The sequence below is a fragment of the Clarias gariepinus genome, chromosome 11, assembly GCF_024256425.1.
Source record: "Clarias gariepinus isolate MV-2021 ecotype Netherlands chromosome 11, CGAR_prim_01v2, whole genome shotgun sequence".
Lineage (NCBI taxonomy): Eukaryota > Metazoa > Chordata > Actinopteri > Siluriformes > Clariidae > Clarias > Clarias gariepinus.
In genome coordinates this window covers 26,750,292-26,760,378 of record NC_071110.1, presented here as the reverse complement: position 1 = coordinate 26,760,378, position 10,087 = coordinate 26,750,292, and the positions used below count along the sequence as shown (strand labels likewise).

The following is a 10,087-nucleotide window of genomic DNA, read 5'->3' as shown; positions in this document are numbered from 1 at the left end:
TAACGAGCACTTCGCGGGAGCGTGTAAGAGCTGCTGTCAGTATTCAAGCTCACATCTTGGAGCCGCAAACACACACATACAGAGACAGACAGACAGACAGACAGACGCGCGGCGGAGGAGGACTATTAGACCCGCAGCACCGAGAGTGTCATGAACGGATTTATTCAGTAACTCACAGGAATAAGGACAAACAAATAAACACTGACATCACTCGAGCCCTGGGATAACTCCTGACTGGTTTCCAAGCAACCACAGGTCAGAATTTATTGCATAGTTAAGCGTTTGTGTGTATATATGTGTGTGCGTTTGGTTTTTTTTTTATTTTTTATAGTTTATTAGTGTTTGAATCATGCTGGCAAGGTGTACATGTGTGTATCTGTGTGTTACACACTCTACTTTAATCTACTTTTCCATCACTTCATACACATTTTCCATCATCTAGCCAAAACAATCGTCGATAAAAAAAAAAAAAAATTATCTCAAGTGGTGTCGCAATTTGGAAACATCTCCTTATAGATCACGAGTGTCGAATGCAGCCGCGTGTTTTTTCAACAGTTTACGTGATGGAGTAGAGATTAGAAAGCGCGCGCGCGGTGCTGATTACCGCTACCTGCACGGATTTGTTTACAAGCAAGCCGGCGCGGCGCTCGCGCACGCCCCCTAGTGGTCACTATGAAATGGCCTGCAGCTAAAAAGAGGGGAAAACAAAACAAACACCCTTGAATGTTAATGTTGAACTAATATTTAAAAGATAATTATTTGTTTTTTGATCTACTAATAATTTGTCTATCAAATGGGTGATTATGGGTGAAGTGTTTTACTTCTTGGCAATTTAAATGACTTTTTTTAAATGTAAAAGTGTAAAGCTACAGTATTACAGATGACTTCTCTCATGGAAATGTAATATCTGTAATTGACTTAAAATCTGTATATAATGTTTAATTATGCCTGTATTTGTAGAGCCTGTAAACAATAATTTTACAAGTTTGGAGAGTTGTTGCAAATAGTGATGTCGTACAGTATTAGAGGAGGCATGGTAGCTTCGTGGTTAGCACTGGCGCCTTGCATCTCCAGGGTAGAGGGGTTTGATTCCCGCCTCAGGGTCTGTGTGCATGGAGTTTGCATGTTCTTCCTGTACTTGGTGGGTTTCCTCTGGGTACTCTTGTTTCCTCCCACAGTCCAAAGATATACAGATTAGTCTAATTAGCGTTCCCAAATTTCCCATAGTGTGCAAACGAGCCTGTATATAGGATAAAGCGGTATAGACAATGAGTGAGTGTGTGAATGTTAAAGTCCGTAAAATAGTAATATCTATTCAGCCGAGTCACCTAACCCTAAAGCGACGACTGAAGACCTATCTGTTTCTTAGATATTTGGCTTAATCTCCCCAACAGTGTTTGACTGATGGTACGTAGTAACCAGTGTAACCATCTTTCCAATGATGGAAACTTCAAAGCACTTTTGTAAGTCGCCGAAATGTAAATGTGAAATAAATACAATGGCAATCACCACTGGTCTCCAAAGTCCCTAAGTTGGACTACAAAGGTTTGTAGATGGATGGATTGAATTACAGTATTATAACCACTATTTTTACTCAACACAAAACAACACATTTTTAGTGTTACATCTAGACGTCTGGAACCCAACAAATGAACACCAAAGTCGTCTGTTCGTCTTTGTTATCCCTGCGTGTTTGCTGTAATGTCCACAGAATTGCCTCTGTAATGATTCACCGCTAATTTGTAATTTTGAAATTTTCATTTTCTAGAGCCATTTTTGTCATGGCCCGGCCACAGCAGGACAGTAGGGCGGACAGTCAGAGCCCTGCGCAGCCGCAGACCTGCAGGATGGAAGTTCTACGTCGGGATGCCTGGCCAAGCGGCGGCACGCAGCTGATTCCACAGACCAGACAGCGACGCAGGACTGTGGCTACTCAGACCAGCACTGTACCGGCACCTGTTGTCTCCACACAGGACTCTGTGAGCGTGGGCAGTCCCCCTGAACAGGGAGGTCCTCTAAGAGATAGCTCAGGTATCTTCACGCTTTATTACATACACTTCACCTGGAGTTGATATGTACATGTGGCTTGTTTCAGGAACAAGCGACAATAACCACGGCTCATTCTCAAAAATTCCAGGAAGTGCTTTTTTTTCACCCCCCCTTTGTGGCCATGAGTTCGAAAAAAACATGTTGCAACGTGCCCCGTGTAAGCGTCTTCCTGCTGAGCACAACCCTACACACGGTATCAGTGCCCGTGTTGCGCTGAGCAGCGTCCGTGCAATGTTTTGGTCAAGCAGGCATTGTTCATTACATGTTTCCAAAATTTCCCCACATTGTCATTGCTATCATAGCCTCAGCTGAACCCGTGTGGCGCTGTTCTTTTGGCACCTCTTATATAAAAGCTGCAAGCTTTTGGCCTGCCCCGCCAACACGCACACACACAAACGTGCACAAACGCACACACACACTGTCCATCCAATCACCGCACGGCCCTTGTTCCTGTCCTCCAATGACTGCATTTCATCTCAGACTGCATGGGCTTACAGTTACCCTGGCAACAAGCCAGAACACCACGGCTCTCTCAGTGCTGCTCGCTCTGTTCAGTCACCTGCTTGAAGGATTAGCAGAGCTCAGCCCCCCCCACACACACACGTAATGTGGAGCTATTTGTGCATGCTCGCAGAGAAAATAAAGACGTTTACACTTAAACTTTTAATTACGGCGTCACCCACGGTGCGTAGTAACCGTTTTATGACTTAATTATTACCTATTAAAGACTCACTTTCTTAAATCCTAGACTAGGATTAACAGATTATGAGATTATACACGGTCCTCAAAAGAGAAAATGATGCGTCATGCGTCAATGCCGGCTGTTGAAATTCTGTGACTAGAAAGATTGATGGAGGTTTGAGGGCGTACTTTCTGATGAAGATTAAAGATGGTGGCAGAGGGTTGATTAAGGATCCGGCATGCTCGTTCAGGTTATCTTCATAACATGATGTTTGTTTACTTGCCCTGCTCACTACCTTAGGAGATAATGTCTTTACGCCGGAATAGTGTCTCGTGTCAGAGTTTGGTGCTGTACTGTATACTGTATGTATTGTACTCCTGATGCTAAAGCATCATTAACCCGAAATAAAGGATGAAGCTTGCTAAATATTTACGAAATCTTCCTGCTTTTCATGGAACGATATCGACTTCTCTGACAGTGGCTTTTTTTTCTTTCTCGTTTGTTTTGTCTATCCTCCAGGAACCGAGCAGGAGAGGTCATGTCCCAGCCGGAGACAGCAGCCCCTGCCTGATCTCCTTCCCGAGGGCAGAAGCTCTTCGGCACAACCGAGCCGCCGAGGCTCTGCAGCTGACGAGGAGTCCATGGAAGTGGTGGGCAGAGTGGCCATCCAGCTGAGAACCATAGGAGACGAGATAAACGCGGTTTACCTTCAGAGAAGGGTGAGTAGTGTGTTATAGCTGTACCACATAGTGTATAGTCCAAGCTTGGTCGTGTTTTGTGCTACAGAGACGCGTGTCAGCGACAGCGTATTCGAAAATGTGTGTGCACATAGCCTCCAGTGGCTTTTCTAATAAATGGATCAATGCTGTATTCACCAACCCTAGTGTTGTGACTGGAGTCAGATTTCCTGTAGTGGTTGAACCCGATGCCTTCCCTCTCCTGTTCTCGCTTTCTCCCCTACGTCTCATTCTCCCTCCCTCCCTCCCTCCCTTCCTCCTTCCTTCCTGCCTCTGTCTATCTGCTGCTCTCGATCTCCCTGCCGTATCGCGTGAGGAGTCAGCCCGCGGAGCAGGCAGGGAGTAAACACAGTCTAATCTCTCCCTCCCCCATGCAAACCAACTCCCCCTCCTCCCTTCACTTCGCCTCTCAGACAAACACAGATGATGTCACCGCACTATTCTAGCACTCAAGCGCTTGAGCCTACACACCCTTGTATGCACACACACGCACGCACGCATACACACAGCAATACACACAGCAATACACAAACAGTATACCCAGCACTCATTCTCACACACCCACACGGACACGTTGGTCATCTTTACCCAAGTGTAGTCTTTTTTTTTTTCTTTCTTTCTTTCTTTCTTTTTCTTCACACTTGCGCTCTCACGTGACCGCTCTGTTGTACCAATGTCAGGCACAATAAAACCCGTGTGTGTTTTGGGAATCTTGTTTTCTTGCTCTGCCGAACTCTGCCACCAGGATGCTTTTATAGCGCTTGACGCAAATGTTGTTTACTCAGGGCTAGTCGAGGAACTACAGGTACTTCCTCAAGCAGTGGAGCAACAAGTTGGCTGGATGTGGATGTGTATGAACAGGGGAAGACGTGCACATGTAGTACACACTCGTGAGAGCTCGTCTCCTTTCGCTCTCGTCGTGTTCGCACCGATTTTATTTTTCTCTTTCTCTCTCACACACACACACCACTCTGTCTGATCTAAACATACTGAACACTAGAGAAATACACTATTTTACACTATGCGTAGACGCCGTATTTACCGTAGTACTGACCCTAAACAGAATCCTTGATCTGATTTTTTTTATGGTAGATGTCAATGTTTTCCCAGGGTCAGGTGGAGGATTTAAAGCAATTTCTGTTTTTATTTTCTTTAAAATGGATTGCTGTGATTTCTGCAAGCATCCTCTTCATTAGGAAGCACAAAAGCTTCCAGGTTTTACACAATTCTGTACAAACAAAGCAGTAGAGTAGGCACGTCTATGCGGTCATTTCTTCCCGGTCTTATTGTCGCTTCCTGTAAACTCCTCCACTCAGACACTAAGCGCACGTACAGCATTAAGGAAGTGCACTAAAGCAACGAAACACCATTCACAGCTTGTCAAGGTAGATATACGTACACGAGTCCTATAATTATTAGGATTGTTAATCATTTTTCATAGTTATTTACCAAATTATCATTCTGAAATGTTGGATTACTTAGATCAATGAAAGTCAACATCAAGTTGGCTTACAGTTCGCATATTGTAACAGCTTGGAGAATTAATCAGTACACAGTAGTTGTTTACTAACTGCTCAGCGATTAACGTTATAATGATAAGCTGGACTCTGTTGTGGCAACCGGTCTGTAGTAGCAGTTCATGACCTGTTGTGTCGTGTTAACTGTCTGCTGCTCCCGTGTTCTCACATGACCCCTGCGCAGCCCGGTCACCGTATAATTACATACTCACCGCACACTTCTCTCTTACACCCCCCCTCTGTACACACACTCGTGATTTCAGGGCCACTTTTCAGGGCCCGGCAAAGCAATCCGTCAGTTATTCTTTAACTCTCCGACTCCCGAGCGCTCGTCTCTGAGAGTTATTTTTAGATGATGACTCACGGCAGTTGTTGAATAGCATCTCACCAGACTGTTATTCCAGACATTGTCTGCTTTGCAAACACACGCGTCAGATACCTCGACACACATCACTTTCTCTTTGTTGCCGTTTCGGTCTTTCGTATGTGGGAACACAAACAGAGATGGGGACATCTCGGAGACTTTTATGTAACTGTTTCGTTTGGCTAGACACGTTCAAGTGTCTGTTTGTTTGTTGTGTCTGGCTGTCGCTTAAATAGACAAGTTTGTACAGCGGGGTCGTTCTTCTTTCTCTTTTTACGAAATGACCTTGTACATGATTTTAATTCCGAATTTACCGCAGCGTACTGTAGTGAGATGGTAGACATACAACATGTTGTTACACACTCTTATTGTATATTACTTTCAATAACAGGATGCAAGGTGTTTTTTGTGTTTTGTCTAATATCCACTCATTTCACGTTGTGTGTTTCAGAACGAGGGCGCGCAATGGCAGAATTGGAGAGGCCTCTACCGCGGCCTGGTCGCCTTTCTGGCAGACACCATAAGCACCCTCTACCAGCTCAGATAAACGGACGGGTATTTGGCACTGCGGGGGGCGCCGGCGCTTCCTAACACAGCCTCTAATCTTCTGCACTGGCTCGGGGACATTTCTGCTGGCCCAGAATGCACTGTGGAGTTTTTTTTTGTTGTTGTTGTTGTTGATCTTGTATGTGTTGTTTCTCAGTTGTATATGTTGTATATTGTATTTCCTGTCTTTTTTTTTTGGGAGAAGGTTCATGTAGCAAGTGACTGAAGTGTGCGTGTTGGTATGGGGGCATGTTAGGGGGGAGAAATGTTTGTGCCTCTCTAGATCTGTGAAGCTGTGAAGCACAATCGGTTGGAAGCTTGTTTATTACTTTTTTTGTATTTGATTTATTTTTTATTTTTTATGATTGACCAACCTGAAGGCCTGGGTACTCAGAGAATCTGTGATGGGTCTACAAATGTATCAAAAAGTGTGTTTAGACAGCGGCCAATTTGTGATTATGATCTAAATTGCATTCACGTTCTTTTACTCTCAATTCTGCTTTACTCTAACAAGAAACAGAGCAATAGTGACACAGGCTTGATTCCTGAAGCAAAGCAGAATTCAAAGTGACATTTTCTCAATTCTACGGAAACTACAGAAGCAGATTAACAGTAAAATGCGAATTGCAAAAAAATGGATTGGAAGAATTCTGTGCCATGTCATACTAATTGACCTTTAAAGCCTCCTGTCTTAAACTATCACTTTTTGTCCCCCTCATTTGACAATATTTGGCAAGTACAGTAAAAATGCATAAAAAAAAAAAAATGTATACAGCAATGTAAGCGCCATGACCGCCGGCGTACACCCGAGTACAACAAGCATTCAAACCCAGATGCCAAAAATCAGTCTATCCAGGTCTTCAGAAAGCACTAATTGAAAGGATGGGTTGTACCTCAGGCACTGAAATGCTGTATCTGCTCTTAGCTGCCTTACAGAGCAATACTGCATGACAGCACAGGAAAAAGGGCACTACTAAACCAGACTATCAATCGACAGGTCAGGTCGACAGGACAGGGACAGAGACAGGACTGGCCTTTCAATACCACACGCTTCCTTTACAGCGAACCCAGTGTGGTGAATGTGCCTTACATCACCCTTTAAAAAAAAACAAAAAACCTTTGTGCTTGTTTGAGCAGGGGCAGTGCTTGTTTGAACGGTGTGTATGGGGTTGGGGTGGGGTGGGGTGCGATTGGGGATGGGTGGTTGGGTCAAAGCGTCAGTGCCTTGGTGCTCCCACCAGTATGTACACTTTGGAACACGACATTCATCACTCATTTCAAAGATTGATCACCTCCAATGGAGGCATTAGAATCGAGGCCGGAAGCCGCGTGGACCCCCCAGACCACAGGCTGTCCATATGGCTGGGTAGCAGTGTTAATATTTGTAATGAACGTATATGTAAATATTTTGGGAGAAAATGGCAACAGGCAAGAGATGGAAGGAACTGGCCGTTCTCATCCCGGGGTATCATGTATATTTTGGTGAAACTTTAAAGTACTTATAGGTTCCTTGTTTTCACTCGAAAGCTCTGTATGTCAGATTTCTGTTCTTTTGAACTTCTTACGGACCAACGCAGGGAAGTTAGCAAACTTAAATGTTCCCTAAAAAAGTAGTTCGATTTGGATATATGACTTTCTGAAGATTTAAAAACTGGTTTAGTTTGTGAACGCTGCCCGTACAAATACAAATCAAAAGGTTAAGGTTATTTATTTTTCTGTACATTTCTACGCTTGGTCCTTAGTGAGGATTAGGGACGTCATTCATGTATTTTGTTTAGCAATGAAAGGCTAATGTTATGAGCTAAAGTTATTTGCATTCATTATTAGGAATAATTTTTTGTTTTTGTTTTTTGTCATGTCCTATAAGCAAGGCTTGTAATAAAGATCAAAAGGTTGAATGAGCATGGTGATAAAGTTAAGTTGTCCAGGAATCATTATGTATGCATTTGTCTTCTCATTTTTTAAATAATTATAATTTTTTTTTATAACTTACCAACCCTTTTGACAAAACTACAAAGTAGTGAAAAGCAAAACTTTATAAATGTATTCCTGCTGTAATTTAAATACTGGGCATAATTTTGCTGCAATAAGATTATGAAAGAAACTGAGCCAGAACTTTTCTTACATAAAGCAAATTTTAAGTGTTCACTTTAGGCGGTAAACACTCGAACGCTTGCATGTTGCCATTGCTCTCACATGGAGTTCATAGGCGTGTATCTAACAAACTACATATAACATGTCTGTGGGTTAACCATGTGAAAACCTTGTTAGCACTCTCCTTTTTTGGTCCTCTTTTTTCACGTGGGTACTGTACTGTACTGTATTTCTGAGCATACTGATTACCAGCGGTCTGTCTTGTGACTGCCTGTCTTATGATTTCCTGTGTAACGCAGTGGTGTATTCCACATCCTGTGGACAGGTTGTGGCTTCTTGTGGAGAGGGGTATTCTCTGATGCACTCTCTCCCTAAGGGAAAGGCCTTAAGTGTGAACTGTGAACATCACACTATGCTCAAGCTCATGTCAATCTCATTTTCTAGCCTTGTACATTTGCTGTTTGGACTTTTTCTATCAATTTTCTATATGAATTTTGGTATGTTTCCCCCTTCCCCCTGCCCCTTTTGCCTTTTTAAAATAAAGAGAAATATGATGATATTTATAAGTGATGTGTCTTGATTAAACTCTCATGATGGGTAACGTTACACAAAACACATTCTCATTCAGTCAGGATCATTTTTACAATGACTTGTAAAAATTAATAAAATATTACACCCTCGGGTGCTTTAGCTCAATAAGGCAAGCAAGTATACCTTTTATATAACGCAGTGATACATTGTTTGTCTTTTGATGTGTAACAATTTATGGCTCATGTGGAAAGTATGACCAAAGATCCTAAACAAGAAAAACAAGGTAATTTACTCCATGATCCTGAATCTAGTTTGTGGGTTTTATGCACTCATTTCCTCATACGTGAGCTTATTATTTTTTTTTTTACCCTTTACTGTTTTGTTTATACACTGTACATTTGAGAAGGACAGTCTAAAAATAGGAACAATGCTTTGGTACACTGTATGTAAATGAGTTAGATAATAATTGGGCGACACATGATATTGAGGGCAAAAAAAACAACAGTACTACCATAGCCCTTAACTGAGCCCAGCATGAAATGAAACAATTAGCGATTAATTTTCTAAAGGTTAGGTCTAGTAAAAGGATAAATATAGAGACTGCAGGAAACTGGACCATTAAGATGGTCAACAAAGGGGCACATTAGCAATTAATCCTGACATCTTTAAATTGGGGAAAACCACAACCCTGTAACTAATGCATACTCATAAGTCCCTGACGTTCCCTTTTTTTTTTTTTACAAAAGTGAAAGAACAGTTTGTTTATTTATCTACTAGTAGTCTTTGCCATGGAGCCAGAATGCCACAAGGGTTTTTTTCCCCAGCTCATCAACATTTAGCCTACAGTACAAAGAGTACTTCATAGCCATCATATCTATTCCCATGTCACCGCTCCAGACTAAACAGATCAAAGTCCAGAGCAAGAGAAAATACGAGAAGTGAACACATGAAAGAGTTTAAGCCCATCTGTGATACCTATAATTTCATTAACTGTCTGGTCTGCATTAAGACCAAAGAGTCGTGTCTCCTGTGCCACTCCTCCTCGGCACCTGTCGAACTGGTGTATCCTGTTCCAGTGTATCCTATTCCACTGTTGACCAGAGCGAACCACAACATGGTCGCTTGGTGTCTGGTGATCAAAACACATTTCTGGTCAATCTAGCTGCTTAATTGTTTACTTTGTATGTCTTCTGCACAGTTGCCAATTGCTAACACGTGACGTTTGTATTGGTTTTAACCATCTTGTTTGAAATTCCAGCAGACCAGACTGGAAAGACCAGACTCTCTAGCTGACGGGAAACTTTCAGAGCAAAACATTTATTGTTTCTCTGATGCTGAGTCACTGGATATGTTGTGCCAAACATGTCATTGCATATACCTCAGCCAAGGTCATAAATGAATTACCCAACCACAGATGGTCTTCCTGATACATAAACTTCAGCTCACCTTGACTTTGCGTTGTCAGTTTTTTCATTTTTCAATGTCATTCAGCACAATCTCTCTGTCTGATTGGCTAGACATACTTAAAAATGCAGCAGTACAGTACGTACAGTATATGAGTGAGAGC

General features: G+C 42.5%; 1 protein-coding gene across 1 annotated transcript; it reads left to right on the top strand.

Annotated features, from left to right (window-relative positions):
- bbc3 (BCL2 binding component 3) lies at positions 1–8,548 on the top strand. Its single transcript, XM_053508023.1, has 4 exons — positions 1–255; positions 1,769–2,031; positions 3,251–3,450; positions 5,801–8,548. Exons 2-4 carry the CDS (start codon positions 1,782–1,784, stop codon positions 5,894–5,896), a joined length of 546 nt encoding a protein of 181 aa, XP_053363998.1. The 5' UTR covers positions 1–255; positions 1,769–1,781; the 3' UTR covers positions 5,897–8,548.
- Positions 8,549–10,087: the final 1,539 nt, after the last annotated feature.

What these genes read in the sequence shown, in the direction of transcription:
- bbc3 (XM_053508023.1), top strand. Translation starts at nt 1,782, where the DNA reads ATGGCCCGGCCACAGCAGGACAGTAGGGCGGACAGTCAGAGCCCTGCG. An exon ending in TCCTCTAAGAGATAGCTCAG is followed by an intron (nt 2,032 to 3,250) that starts GTATCTTCACGC and finishes TCTATCCTCCAG; the next exon opens with GAACCGAGCAGGAGAGGTCA. An exon ending in CGGTTTACCTTCAGAGAAGG is followed by an intron (nt 3,451 to 5,800) that starts GTGAGTAGTGTG and finishes TGTGTGTTTCAG; the next exon opens with AACGAGGGCGCGCAATGGCA.